Raw genomic sequence first — 13,994 nt, 5'->3', positions numbered from 1 at the left:
GAGATCGCCAGCAGGTGGAGGGAACACGACTGAAGGGTGAGGGGGTGTCTGGGAGAGAGGGGAGAGGTGCAAGCTCAGCGCTCCCTGAGCCACGTGCCCCACCCGTGCGGTGGGGAGGGACAGGAGGAGATATGACCTGCGCCCCCTCCTGTCCCTTGGCTGTGTCAGTAGGGGTAGGGAGAGACAGAGATGATGAGGAGGAAGATGCTGGGTGCCCTCTGCCCACCCGGGGCCAGCGCCTGCACCTTGAGGCGGTGGGTGCCGGGGTCCCGCAGAGGGCGCAGGGTGGAGATGATGCCGCGGCCCCGCTCGGTGCGGAGGGCGAAGGGGCTGCCGGGGTCCTGCTCCAGCAGCGTGAAAACGGGGCGGTGGCGGAGGGCGGAGCCTGGGGTGAGGTGCACCACGTCCCGGCGGGCAGCGATGCCCAGGGGCAGGGTGAGCAGCTCGTACCGCAGCGTGGGGGGGCCGGCCGGGCCGCAGGACGGGGCACAGCGACCCACGCACAGCCTGCAGGGGAGATGGGGGAACGCATGGGTCACCTGGGTCCACGGTGACACGAGGAGCATGGAATGGACACCCCGAGCCCCACAGCACGACTCACCCTGGGCTGGAGCCTCTCCGGTACCCGGCTGGGCACGGCACATCAACGCACTGGGCACCTCCACGGGTGTTGAAGCACATCTGGCTCGAGTCACACTGGATTGTGCCCTCTGCACACTCATCCGTGTCTGCAGGGAGAGAGGGAACAAGTCTGAGGGTACTGGGTACCCACAGCTGAGGTGGAGGTTCAAACCCCGACCCCCACACCTTCCCACCCCTTCCCCGGGCTCTCAGACACTGGGGGAGCAGGACAAAAACTCAGGCTCTGCGGGGTGCTGAGCCTGGAAACAACCCTCCCATAGAAGGAGAAAGACTTGCAGCCCCAGAAAGATGACACCCAGGGCACTATGGGGACTGGACATCCCCCTGGCACCCCCACACTGACCATGGCAGGTCTTCCCATTGGACAGCAGCTGGTAGCCAGGGGGGCACAGGCAGTGGTAGCTGCCCGGGCTGTTCCTGCACTCGTGCTTTGACTGGCACTCGTCGAGGTCTGTGGGGTGAGAGAGATGAAGGAGAAGCATCAGCCCCCTCTGTTGCCCACTGCCCTGGGACAGTCTGACTCTCACCTCCCTTTCCCAGCACAGCCAAGACCACAGGGTGCAAACGAAGTGTGGGGGACAGGGCAGCAGTGGGCACAGGAGTTACTTTTTGGGGACAAAGCGGCCTCTGAACAATCTGCAACAGCCTTCCCTGACACACACTCACCAGTGCAGGTGCCATTCCTCTTGACATAGCCTGTAGGGCAGGGGGGGCCACGGGCACCCGTCCCTGCGTCCTTGGCCACGCGACGCAGGGCGAGCTGCGTGTAGAAGGATCGTCCCCACGGGTGGCTCCTCGGCCCCAGCCAGCGCAGGGGGGTGTCCCGGGACGTGCTGCCCACTGTGTCCCCTCCATCCGTCCCTGCTGTGCCACACTGTCCACCCGGCAGCAGGATCCTGCCAGGGGGGCACAGGCACTCGTAGGAGCCCCGAAGGTTCCGACACTCAAAGGCACACGGTGGGGGAAACTGCAGGCACTCATTGATGTCTGGAAGAGGAAAGAGATGATGAGCTGCAGCTGGATGGGGAAATTGAGGCTGTAGCAGGGCAGGGGTGCGACCATGGCACTGTGGCCAAGTATGTGTCCCCTGAGAGCCCAGCCCATACCCAGGCACGGCCAGCCAACGCCCAGCGCGCGGTAGCCGGGAGGGCAGGGGCAGCGGTAGCTCCCTGCAGTGTTCTGGCAGAGCTGGTTGTAGCGGCAGGCGTGGGACCCCTCGGTGCATTCATCGACATCTGGGCAGCAGAGAGAGGACAGGGTTGGGGGGATGGGGAAGTGGAACCAGGTGCCCTTCGCCATCCTCATGCCCCCCTCGGGAAGGGTCCGTACCAACGCAGTACAGCTGCCCAGGGTCCAGGATGAATCCCAGTGGGCACTGGTCTCCATCAGCCCCTGGGATTGAGCAAAGAGAATGAGAAGGGACATGTCACTGCAGGGACATGGTGTTTGCACCCTCACAGACACTGAGGGATCCCGGTGTCTCCATCCTCATCCTTGGGACTCCCCTCATTACCTGCATCAAGCGAGGCACGGAGCTGGAAGTGGAGCTGCTCTGTGGTTGGGTCATAGGAGGCAGTGATGGCTCTGGCCCGGAGGTGCTGCACCCAGGGGAGCTGTGGGCCCACAGCGGGGTCGTACACGATGGTGTGATTGCAGCGGGCATGGAGGATGTGCCCATCCCGCAGGAAGCTCTGCACTGAACCCCCAGAGAGCTGCCCTGTGCCCGTCTGCACATAGCGCTCGCTGAAGTCCTGGGGAGAGGCAGGGAGAGGGGTCAGGCCATGGACCATCCCCATGCTCCCAGCACAAGAGTCGTGGCCCCACAGGGAGAACGGGCAGCGCCGGCACCTGCAGCAGCACCGCGGCCTCGCCGATGGTGTCCGGCACGGAGCCGCTGACCACACTGTCCAGCCGCAGAGCACCAGTGGCATCCACGCCCCGGGCGAGGTGGGTGACCCGCAGGAGCTCCCCTGCCAGGGGGGAGCGGTGAGCAGCAGCCCATGGCACCCCCAAACACAGCTCCACCTCTGGCTGAGGGGCTCAGCCTGGAGATGGTGCTTGGGGAAATGGAGTCCGAGTTCCCCCAGGAGCTGACCAGGCTCCCCCTGCCTGGGGCTGCTGGAATCTCTAACCTGTGGCAAACTCCAGCTGTGACTCATGCTGGAAGGTTCCCTGGGTGAGCAGGAACCCACTTCGGGTCGCCCCATCAGTGTGTGCCAAGGACCAGTAAATGGGGGCAATGATGGTGACCAGCGTCCGCATCAGTGGTCCTGGAGATGGGAGAGAAAACACGTCACCAGGGAGCCAGCACCCTCCTGAGGGGGCACCCAGCCTGCCCCACTCCTCCATGCCCACATGGCACAGATTTGGGTGCTGCTTTTGGGGGAAGAAGGAAATAAAAATCCTTCCCCCAGTTTTGACACCTGACACAGGTCAAAACCCTCCCAAGGGTGAGGGCAGAGGTGACCACTCACCTGCAGTGGGTGGGATGCTCCCGATGCTGCTCCGGATGGTGGTGGTGCCGGACTGTGGGTCATCCACCATGCTGGCATCGAGGGGGGAGACACCAAACTTGTGGGCATTGATGACACCAACCAGGCGGCCCCGTACTTGGTGCAGCTCCCCTGGGGCAAAAGAGATGGGGTCAGGCAGCAGCACTGGGGCTGCGCTCCCACGGGAGAGCGGGGTGCTTCACTGATTCTCCTCTCACTAATTTCCTTGTCAAGAAAATCTTGTTTTCTGGAGGTGAAAGCTGGAGCAAGGCAGGCAGTGTCCCTGCATGACTGCAAGAACAGTCCCCAGAGACCCCCTGGCTCCGGGCAGCAGTGCCACATTGACAAGGGATGCTGTGAGTGTGCCTGTGTCTTATCACACCAACATGCACTGACATCCCCAAACCCTGCTCTGTATCAACATCATGGTCCTGGCAGTGGCCCCAAGCTTTTATTTGCTTCTCCAGCATGCCTGGCAGCAAAATGCCAGCAGCCACGCAGGGGCACACAGGGCAGCTGGAGTTTCCTCTATCCATCCAGGCTCTCTGCTCCTAAGGGGTAGCAGGAGAGGATGTGCCTGTGCATTTAGAGAGCCCCTGGGAGATGGGAATTTAATCACGGGCAGCAAATGCAGGAAAGCTGAGGAGAGGCGAGTGTGGGTTGGCACATGGTTGCTGCTTGGGTGAGGGTCTGTTTGGGCTCAGACCTTCAGCTGAGCAGTGGAAGAGAGGAGAGGGCAAACCAGAGCATGAATCACAGGGTTTAGAGCAAGCCAGAAAAGGCAATATCCCTCCAAAGCACCATGCTGGAGGTCTTACCCCAGGGTGTAACAGTACTGTGGGCAGCCCCAGCCCCCCGAGCCAGCCAGAAGCCCCCGAGCCCAGGGCAGACACTCACCTTGGACATCCAGGGAGCTGTGGGCAATGGCAGAACCCAGGGCATTGCGAGCGAGGCAGGAGTATCTGCCGGCATCACGGTGGGCAACAGCAGGCAGGAGCAGGGTGGCATTGGGCAGGACACGGGCATAAGGACCCTCGGAAAGCGGCTCCCCATCCCGCTGCCACTCCACAGAGGGTGTGGGTTCCCCTGACATGATGCAGTGCAGCAGCACACGCTGCCCAGCACGTGCTGTCACCACTCCTGGTGTCACTGTCACCATGGGGGCACCTGGGCAGGGAAAGGGATGCAGGCAGTGCTGCAGCATTCCAGCGGTTCTGGGACTGCTCCCCAGGGGTCAGGGATGGTTGGGGGGCTGAGGGGTGGCATGGTTTGCAGTCCCTTAAAAAGAGGGTGCAGAGGTGGGTAGCACTCACTCTGCAGGACCAGGGTGATGACCTTTGCTGCTGTGCCCGCACCATTCTCCGCCACACACCGGTAGTGCCCCGCATCAGTGCTCTAGCAGGACCAACAGCGTTAGCACAATGCCATGAAAGCTCCCCAAAATGCACCAGCACCCTGAAGGCCCCACTCACCCCCACGGCCTGGATGGCCAGGGAGCCGTTCTGCAGCTGGCGCAGGCGCCCACTGGCCACCACCGGCACCCCATCCTTGCTCCAGCGGATGAGGGGCTCAGGGTGACCCTGAGCATCGCAGTCGAGGAGGGCATCACCTCCTGGGTGCTCCACCTGGTACGTGCTGGGGTCCCCCTGTATGATGGGTGCCTCTGGGAAAGGGAGAGAGAGGTGGCAGAGGAGGGGGGCTGACTGGGCACCCCAGTTTCCCTGCCGGCACCTACCTCTGACAGAGACAAAGGCGGTGGCCCTGATGGCACCGGCGCTGTTCTCGGCGTGGCACACGTAGGTCCCGCTGTCAGCACGGGTGGCTGCCTCCCGCCGCAGGGTGCTCCTGCCACTCTGCCCCGACACACCATCTGCGGGGTGCAAACCCCCAAAAAATTGTAGTTGGGGACCAGCTGGTTACAACCCCGCACAGCCAGACACGCCGGCACCCCAGGGGCCCTGAAAGGTGGAACGAGGACTAGGATGGCACCAGGATCATGTCCTCCCCCCAAGCACAGCACCCTCTGCCCAGGTACCAGTGATGAGCTGCCCGTTGGCCGTCCAGGAGAGGCGGGGCTGGGGGCTGCCCACGGCAGCACACACCAGGTCCAGCCTCTCGCCCCAGTTCAGGGTGATGTCTGTGGGCAGGAGGGTGAAGGTGGGCAGGGTGTGGATGAAGAGGGAGAGCTGTCGGACTGCCCTCCCAGCCGAGTTCACTGCAATGCAGGAGTAGCTCCCAGCATCCCCTTCCTGCACCGGGAAAGAGGAGGATGAGAGGGGTCAGCTTGAGTCTGGAGTCCAGGTGCAGCCCTGGCTCACTGTGTTACGGCTTTGCTGGTTGTTGTGCACCTAAAAAGCCACTGCTTGGCCACAACCATTTTTTCCAGCCCACATTAGCAAACCCACACTACCCTGACCCTCCAGCCTCTGTGTCAAAGGACTGCACAGGGCTCTCTCTACCAAATATATTTTGGTAGATGTATCCAGGGCTTGTTTTTCAGCAGCAAAAGACACTTGTTCCTCGGCTCTCTGACTTGACAGCTGGCTCAGTGACAGGAGGGGACGGTGCTCACCTGGACATCCCGGAGCAGCAGCTCCCCGGAGGGCAGGACAGTGGCCTTCCCCCCGCCACCCCGCACCAGGGCTCCCTCCCGGCTCCAGGACACACGAGGCTCGGGGACACCACGGGCAGCACAGGGCAGCAGCACCTCCAGCCCCTCCAGGACAACCAGCTCCAGCGGGCCGGCCGCGATGACGGGGGGCACTGGATGGGGCAGGAGGGAAGGGACTTGCTCGCACCTCAACAGCCACGTTTTGGTGTGAGGTGCTGGGGCAGGGGCTGAGCAGAGGAGGGGACAAGCACTGGGGCCCCGATTGCTGCTGTACCTTGCACGATCAGCCTGGTCCTCCCCGCAGCGGTGCCCGAGGGGTTGCGAGCCACGCACAGGTAGGTGCCTGCATCCTCTGGGGCTGCTCGGAGGAGACGCAGCCGCCCATTGGGGAGCACCTTCAGGCCAGGCCCTGTGGGGAAGGGCAGGAATGAAGGGCAGGATAGGGACTGCTTCCCCCACAGAAGTGCCTCTTCCCAGGGAGTCTCCATGGAACAGCTCCAGCAGCCAACACACCCACCTGGGGCAGCAGCTGGGAGCCAGGAGAACCCACACACAGTGACACCTCCCCACCCTGCTAGAATGCCTACAACTCCCCAGCACCCAAATATTCCCCCAGGAAAAGGCTGTGTGGGCTCTGCTATCCTCCAGCAGGCTCCTGCTCACCTCCGGCAACGCCAACACCATCCTTCTGCCAGGTGACCTCCGGCCGGGGGACACCTCTGGCCTCACAGGACAGCACCACGCTGGTGTTGACCATCACCATCACCATGCCGGGCAGGGGCTTCAAAGTAGGGGGCTCTGCAAGCAGCAGGGAAATGCTGCCCACTGGGGCTACCCTGGGCAGAGAGTGCAGGGCCCCCAGAAGTGGGACCCCGGGAGCTGTGCGTACCATGCACCGTGAGCCACAGGTGCTTTCGGGCTGTGCCGGCAGCGCTCCGAGCCGTGCAGGTGTAGTGGCCAGTGTGTGCAGGCAGCGCCTGCCTGATCTCCAGGGCTCCTGGAAGACAGTGGGCAGAGGGGAGGCAGCAGGAGGGCTGGCAGGGACCCACTGTCCCACTGGGGCTGTGCTGCCCCGTGCCCGTACCTCTGGGTAGGACGCGGTAGCCCCCTCCTCTGCTGCCCAGCTGAGCCCCGTCCTTGCTCCATGACACCGTGGGCGGGGGCACACCAAAGGTGTAGCAGGTGAGGACCACAGGGGACAGCCGGGTGACAACCACATCCGTGAGGTCATCAGCGATGGTGGGGGGCACTGGAGAGGGGAAGGAGGGAAGGGAGGGAGGTGAGCAGGGATGCATGGTAAATGCTGAAGGGGATTCTGTCCCTGTGCACATGGACACAGCTATTTCCTCTCTTGCCTGCCCTCATGCCCAGTCCTCAAGAGGGAATCCAACCCCGGGGGGGCTGCAGCACACTCACATCATGCCCGAGGTGGTGACAAATCCTGGGAAAGCCACTCTCAGCAAGACCCCCAGCCCCCAGAACCTCACCGTGGACAGACACGAGGAAGACCTTGCGTGCCTCTCCAGCCGTGTTGGTGGCGATGCACTCGAACCTCCCCTCATCCCGGGGACCAGGGCTGGTGATGAGCAGAGATCCCAAGGACTGCAAACTGTGCAGGCAGAGCACACAGAGTCACTTCTGTCCCACGGGGAGCAGTGAGAGGGGGTAAACCCCACCTTACAGAGGGACCCTTCAGTGGGCGAGGTGCCCAGTGTACCTGTAGGTGCCAGGTGGGCGGTGTAGGTTCAGGGGGCGACCGTCCTTCTCCCACCTGATGTGGGGCTCAGGGGACCCCCAGGAGTCACAGCCCAGCGTGGCTGGCTGCTGAGCCAGCAGGGTGAGGTTGGAGGGCCCAGGGGCGATGGTGGGAGGGACTGCAGGAGGGCATGGTGGTGATAAGCAGAGGACAGCAGCACATCATTGCACTGATGAGAGCAGCCCAGCAGTGGTGGGTTGCAAGGGGGTGAGCCTAGGAGGGATCCATCTGGCTCTCCAGCTTACCCAGGACATGGAGGTTCAGGCCTTGGCGGTCAGAGCCAGCAGGGCTGGATGCCATGCAGAGGTAATGGCCTGAATCCTGGACCTGGACGGGGTTGATTTGCAGGGAACTTCCTGGCAGGAGCTGCAGCCTGAGGAGGGAGAGCAAGGAAGCCCTGTGGGGGCTCTGCATGGCTGGGCTGCACCACACAGTGACCAGTCGATGGGAAGGTGACAAGTGCCACTGCAGTCATATGCAGCTCGTGCCCAGTGAGCTGGTGTGGGGACAGAGCACAACTCTTCACAGCGTGACAGTGCTGCCTCTGCTCCAGGCACACCAAATGACATATTGATGTGGAGGGTGGCACTATCTGAGTACCAGTTCTTGGTGTCACCAACCTGCAGAGCCTCATACCTGTCACTCCCAGGAAGGGGCAGGAGCTGGCCGTCCTTCCGCCACGTCACCCGGGGCATGGGCCACCCCTCTGCCTGGCACAGCAGCACAGCTGAGCTGTTCAGCAGGGCTCTCACCTCCTCAGGGCCTGGCTGGATCTCAGGGGCCACTGTGGCAGCATCACAGAAAGTGGGGGACAGGGCTCAGGGATGGAGGATGCCAGCCCAGAGCAGCACTGGAGGCTGGGCATAGTCCAGCCCCATCGTCCAACTGCAAGACACTCCATAATATTCCACATCCCTGATTCAACAGGGAAGGAGCTGGCACTCAGGGTCAGCCAAGGCCAGTGGAAGGGCAGCACTCACCATGGACCTGCACCCGAAGGCGCAGGCTGGTGTCCCCCATGGTGTTGGTGGCCCTGCAGCTGTACTCCCCACCGTCCACTGCCCGCACAGCCCGGATCTGCAGGAAGCGTCCCTCGGCCAGGACCTGCCTGTGGGAATCCTCCTAAACCCCCAGGAGCTCCTATCAGCAGCTTTCCCTGCACCAGCCCCTGCCAGCGCCTCAGAGCTGGTGCAGGTTCATCCCAGTCCCTGCCCGTGCACCATCCCTGGTCCCGTCACAGGTACCTGCACTGGGGAGCCCTCCCGGTGCCACTCAATGTGGGGGGGTGGCTCAGCATCCTCTGGGCACTCCAGGATGAGCTGCCCCCCTGCTGCAGCCGTGATGATGGGGATCTCCCCAGCACTCTCAGTGCTGGGTGGTGCTGTGGGACACACGTCAGGGAGTCAGAGGATGTGCAATGTGTGTTGGACACCTCCATACTTGTCCCTGTAAGTCATGCACAGGCCGCTACTCTGCAGGACCATCATCCTGTGCTCCAGATCCTTCTTTAGAGGTTTTTTACAGCCCCCACCAATCCCAAAGAGGAATGCAGGGATGCTACAGCTCTCTGGTCCCCCAGAGCTTGGACCATCCTGCAGCACCCTCCTCACTGCACTGCTGGGGCCACACTACCTTGGATGCTGAGGTGGAAGCTCCTGCTGTCCTCCCCAGCAGGGCTAGTGGCCAGGCAGGTGTACAAGCCAGAGTCAGCCACCTACACAGCCAGGAGAGGGAAAAATTGAGGCACAAAAGAAAATGCAGGTGGGGAGAAGAAAGAGGAGCTCCCACCTCAGCGCTCTCCACACGGAGGGTGCTCTCATTCCCCGACATGAGCCAGGGCCCTGCCAGCAGCCGTCCGTCCTTCTCCCAGGTGACAGTGGGCATGGGGACACCCGTGACCACACATGTCAGCTCCAGTGGGGTGCCCACAGTGAGGGACATCTCAGTGGGGTGGGATGCAGCCTCGACACGGGGTGGCTCTGCAAGGCACGTGGCAAGGCAGGAGGACTCATCCCCTCATTGCTCCCAAAAAATTGGCTAAGCTGCCCTTCCCAAGTCCCGGGGGGATGACACGCACCCATCACCAGGAGGTGAAAGGTTTTGCTGGCCTCTCCCACCTCGTTCACCACCAGGCAGGAGTACACCCCTGTGTCAGATGGCCCCACGGCTGCCAGGCTCAGCTGTGGGCCACCAGGCACCTGGTCTCTGTGCTGCCCCAGGGGCTCTCCATCCTTCAGCCAGGTCACTGCTGGTGCTGGGGACCCGGTGGCTTTGCAGGAGAAAGTGACATCAGAGCCCTCAGCCACCATCTGCTCCTCTCTGCTCTCAGGGCTCTCCAGGACAGGGGGCACTGGGGAGGGAAGGATTTCCTTTAGGGGGGGTTGTGGGAGTAAAGTTGGATCCCCAGGCACTGGAGATGGGTTTGGCAGTTCCCTGGTGTCCTGTGAGCACCCAAAGGTTGCTCACCCTCCCTGCAGGGTGTTCTGGGACTGCTTTCAGGCTGGTCCTGCCTTGCTCCATCCCCTCCAAACCCAGGCCAGCAGCTAAGGGATGGCTCAGGACCCTGTTTGGGAGTGGACTACAATGCACAACATGTGCTCTGCCAGCAAAATCAGTGCCTGGGTGCCCCCCACTCTGCTCTCCCCAAGCCCATCTGTCCCATACCTCGTATCTCCAGGACGAAGCTGCGATCGGCCACCCCTGCCCGGCTGGAGACAACGCAGGTGTAGAGCCCGGCGTCGGAGACCTGTGCCTGGAAGATCCTAGACCATGGAGTGGGGCAGAGGAGTGGGGAGGAGACATCAGCTCTGGGTGACCCCCTGCTCCCCAAGGTCTCCGCGCTGACACTCAGTCACCTCGGGGTGCAGCCACGGCCATCCCCGCACGCAAACTTGAGTACCAGCCCCAAAGCCTGCGGCTGAGCATCACTCCAGGGTCACTTCTCACCTGAGGACGTGCCCGGCCGACAGCAGAGTGACGCGAGGGGACAGGCGGAGGGGCAGCCCGTCCTTCAGCCAGCTCACGTGCAGCGGAGGGGACCCCCGTGCCCGGCACTCCAGTGTTACCACTGCGGACAGGGCTCCGCGGACCACCTCCGGGTCATCGGCACCTCTCTCGATGGTGGGAGGGACTGGGCGGGGGGACAGAGGGGATGCTGGGGCTGTCGGGGGCGGGTTGCCCTGGCACTGCCCCGCGGGTCCCAGCCCTGCTCACCCAGCACGCTCAGCGTGTGCAGCCGCGTGTCTTCGCCCGCGCTGTTTCGGGCCAGGCACGTGTACGCCCCCGAGTCGGCAGCTTGGAGCCCCTCAAGGAGCAGGGAGCTGCCATCCGGGGACATCCTGTGTGGGAAGGACAGGGCAGTGACCTGTGTGCCCATCCCTAACGTGCCCGCGGGGCAGAGGTGCTCTGTGCTTGGTCGCAGCCCAGGCATCAACTGGGACCATGCCAGGGTGACAGTGACCATCCTGGACACCCACGATGGTGTTGTCTCAGCAGCTCTCAGCAAAGAGCTGGCATGAGCATGTCGCAGATCAAGCAATGGGAAAAAGCAGCAGAGCTCAGCCTGCCTTGCATGGCAATTTTGCACGTGGGGAAACTGAGGCACAGACAGGGTTGTGCCGTGGTCAGCTCCTGGGGTGGTCCTCCCCTCCCAAACTCACCGGACATGTGAGGGGGGCTGCAGCTCCAGGGGTTGCCCATCCTTCAACCAGGAGATCTGGGGGGTGGGCTGTCCCTGGGCCCGGCACTCCAGCCTGACCCCGCTGCCCTCCGGCACGCTGTGCTCACTGGGGAGCCCTGCACTGATGATCTGAGGGGCCACTGCACCGAGAAGAGGGGGATGCTGAGGGAGAGGAGGGGGAGGAAGGCTCCACTCCAAAGGAGAGCCCACGGACACCTGGCTGCCTTGGGGAAGCCCTACCTCGCACCAGCACCACGAAGTCCTTGCGTGTCTCAGCCCCTGGACCCCGGGCCAGGCAGGTGTATCTGCCCTGGTGGAAGGGCTGGAGGGGGCTGAGCTGGAGCTGGGCCCCCCCAGACACCAAGCCCTGCTCTGGGCTACTCTCTGCAAGGAGACAGGTGAAGAGGGCTGAGCACTGCTCCTCCACTGAACCATCCTCAGGCTCATTGTTGCGCTACCCCCTTCCCACCCCCGGGATCCAGGTCTGGGGACACTGTTAAAGCACAGCAGAGATTTTGCAGTTTGCACTGCTGGAGCTTTACAGGAGAAAAGAGCCACTGGTTTCAGGGCAAACCCCTGTCCCAGCAGGTACCCCAAGGGCTGGTACCCAGAGAACTCACACCCACATCCCCCTCCATCAAGGTTCATACCCACACCCCATTGCTTCAAGCCTCAGGAATGAATCTGAGGTCTCCTAAAAGCCCTCAGGGAAAACACCAACTCTTTCATACTCTGCCCCCTCCCTATGAGCTCCTGAGGGTCTCTTGCAGCAGGGTTGGAAGTGGGGAAACTGAGGCAGGACTGATTCAGGGGAACAGGCTGGGGATGGCAGCCCAGCACGGTGTGCCCCGCACACATACCCAGGGGGCTCCCATCCTTCAGCCAGGTGACAGTGGGCACAGCCACCCCAGTGACTTGGCAGGTCAGGACGAGGGGGGTCCCCACGTCAGCTTCAAGTGTCTCCTTCTGCAGGTCCTGGATGCCTGGGGGCTCTGAGACAGAGGAGCAGGGATGGGAATGTGACCAGGAGTACAAAGACCAGGGTTCACTCCTGGTTCCTCGGTGTGTGCTCTGAGAGGCAGAGCTCCTGGCTGAGCCCTCACACTCACCATGGACGTTGAGGATGAAGCGCTTCTCATCCTGGCCAGCCACGTTCAGTGCCACACACGTGTATGTGCCTGAGCTGGAAAGCTTCAGGGGATGGATCTGCAGCACCCGTGAGTCTGGAAGAAGTCGAAAGCAGGGAGTCAGGTCAGGCTGGAGCAGGACCAGGTCTGGGCCACCCCACCAGCAAACTGACTGGGCCCCCAGCAGTTGGCCAAGCTCCGTGTAAGAGGAGTCTGGCCATCAAAGTCTTTCTTTCAAGTCTGAGGCTTCACTGTGCACAGAAAGGAAGGGAGCTGAGCTCCTGGGGGGTGGCAACACAGAGTTTTCAGGATGCAGCCTTTAGAGCCCAGAGGAGACAATTTGGCAGCATGTGGTTACTGTGTGGTATGGCCAAAATCTGAGCTCAAGTCCCACAGGCAGCACCCAGAAAGGGGGTTTAGGGAAGTTAGAGCCCAAGGCTGTGCCAAGCCCCAGGGCACAGGCTATCAACCTTGCTCATCCCACCATACCTGGGCTGACAGTCACCCCCTCACTGAGCCACAGGACGTGGCCATCCTTGTACCAGGCGATCTCTGCAGCCGGGTAGGATCGGACATCGCACACCAGTGAGACGCTGCCATTGACGATGCCATCAACGCTTTTGGGGTTTGTGTCCACAATCCAGGGAGCTTCTGCTCCAGCGCATCCCAAAAGACAGTGCCATAGGGGAACCATCACCACGGAGGCTGAGTTCTCCCCAGGAGAACACATGCACAGAGCGTCTCTCGCCTGCCCAGAGCATGTGGCACCTCGACCTCTGTGCACAGGGTGAGCGTGACAAGCACGAGGGGACAGAGGCAGCCATGCAGTTCCAGAGCCACGGGAGATTCCAGCTGGTGGAGGAGGAGGAGGAGCCAGAGGGGGGTAAATCAGTGACCCAGAGAAGGGGAGATGCCTTACCCTGCACAGTGAGGGCGAAGTGCTTCTCAACTGACCCAGCCGGATTCTCAGCCACACACGTGTATCTGCCAGTGTCACCCACCTCCACTGCAGCCACCTGCAAAGGGGGAGCCCCCACACTGAGGGCTGCCCTGAGCCAGGGAGCTGTTGGGGCTCCCATGGGGACCAAGCTCCTGGTGAGACCAGGGCAGCCTCCGTTGGAAGGAAAAAGTGCCCCATCCCCTCACGTGTCCCTCCCTGGCACAGCCACCTACCCAAGGGGACACCGACCTGAAGGACCGTGCCACCCTCGAGGATCTGGTGCCGTGGGCCAGTCACAATGGGGACATCATTCCAGAGCCAGGACACTGCAGGCTCCGGGTGCCCGGTAGCTTCACACTTGAAGTGGACAGTGCCATTGACGGTGGCCATCACCTCCTCAGGCAGATCCTCTGTGCCACCCCGGATGGCTGGGGCAGCTGGAAGCAGGCGGTTATGGGGCTGTCGTGTGCCTCCATCCGATATCCCCCCGGCCCTGTACTCACTCAGCACCTCCAGCCCTGTACTCACTCAGCACCTCCAGCTCGTAGTGCAGGCGGTCCCGTCCCGCGGCGTTGGCCGCCTCGCAGGTGTACGTGCCCGCGTCCTCCTCCCTCACCGCCGGCAGCTGCAGCACCCGGCCCCCTGCAGCACAGGGACAGGGGCACGTCCGTGGGCTGTCCCCTCCAACCACTCCATGCACAGACCCCTAATGCAGCCTCAGCAGGTCCCACAGGTGCTGTGCACGCT

General features: G+C 62.6%; 1 protein-coding gene across 1 annotated transcript in view; it reads right to left on the bottom strand.

The window, feature by feature from the left end:
* Positions 1-164: 164 nt before the first annotated feature.
* The window catches only part of HMCN2 (hemicentin 2), a 34,179-nt gene continuing 20,349 nt past the window's right edge, over positions 165-13,994 (bottom strand). The window contains exons 40-79 of the mRNA XM_027739328.2: positions 13,776-13,889; positions 13,497-13,684; positions 13,227-13,323; positions 12,797-12,958; positions 12,290-12,403; positions 12,041-12,172; positions 11,421-11,564; positions 11,161-11,320; positions 10,715-10,839; positions 10,448-10,631; positions 10,166-10,263; positions 9,579-9,851; positions 9,290-9,480; positions 9,134-9,215; positions 8,746-8,882; positions 8,482-8,623; positions 8,138-8,285; positions 7,747-7,874; positions 7,463-7,619; positions 7,233-7,354; positions 6,830-6,994; positions 6,635-6,742; positions 6,409-6,543; positions 6,020-6,154; positions 5,707-5,897; positions 5,170-5,383; positions 4,870-5,004; positions 4,607-4,797; positions 4,448-4,529; positions 4,032-4,301; positions 3,117-3,266; positions 2,775-2,912; positions 2,491-2,612; positions 2,156-2,393; positions 1,972-2,034; positions 1,749-1,877; positions 1,309-1,629; positions 986-1,093; positions 602-728; positions 165-507 (exon numbers count right to left, since the gene is read on the bottom strand). Of these exons, the coding sequence (XP_027595129.2) occupies positions 165-507; positions 602-728; positions 986-1,093; positions 1,309-1,629; positions 1,749-1,877; positions 1,972-2,034; positions 2,156-2,393; positions 2,491-2,612; positions 2,775-2,912; positions 3,117-3,266; positions 4,032-4,301; positions 4,448-4,529; positions 4,607-4,797; positions 4,870-5,004; positions 5,170-5,383; positions 5,707-5,897; positions 6,020-6,154; positions 6,409-6,543; positions 6,635-6,742; positions 6,830-6,994; positions 7,233-7,354; positions 7,463-7,619; positions 7,747-7,874; positions 8,138-8,285; positions 8,482-8,623; positions 8,746-8,882; positions 9,134-9,215; positions 9,290-9,480; positions 9,579-9,851; positions 10,166-10,263; positions 10,448-10,631; positions 10,715-10,839; positions 11,161-11,320; positions 11,421-11,564; positions 12,041-12,172; positions 12,290-12,403; positions 12,797-12,958; positions 13,227-13,323; positions 13,497-13,684; positions 13,776-13,889 (6,263 nt within the window). The remainder of the gene's footprint in view (positions 508-601; positions 729-985; positions 1,094-1,308; positions 1,630-1,748; positions 1,878-1,971; positions 2,035-2,155; positions 2,394-2,490; positions 2,613-2,774; positions 2,913-3,116; positions 3,267-4,031; positions 4,302-4,447; positions 4,530-4,606; positions 4,798-4,869; positions 5,005-5,169; positions 5,384-5,706; positions 5,898-6,019; positions 6,155-6,408; positions 6,544-6,634; positions 6,743-6,829; positions 6,995-7,232; positions 7,355-7,462; positions 7,620-7,746; positions 7,875-8,137; positions 8,286-8,481; positions 8,624-8,745; positions 8,883-9,133; positions 9,216-9,289; positions 9,481-9,578; positions 9,852-10,165; positions 10,264-10,447; positions 10,632-10,714; positions 10,840-11,160; positions 11,321-11,420; positions 11,565-12,040; positions 12,173-12,289; positions 12,404-12,796; positions 12,959-13,226; positions 13,324-13,496; positions 13,685-13,775; positions 13,890-13,994) is intronic.

This window comes from Pipra filicauda, unplaced genomic scaffold, assembly GCF_003945595.2.
Source record: "Pipra filicauda isolate LSUMZ 115617 unplaced genomic scaffold, ASM394559v2 scaffold121_size3267253_pilon, whole genome shotgun sequence".
In the NCBI taxonomy this organism is placed as follows: Eukaryota; Metazoa; Chordata; class Aves; order Passeriformes; family Pipridae; genus Pipra; species Pipra filicauda.
This window is presented reverse-complemented; position numbering and strand designations above follow the sequence as displayed.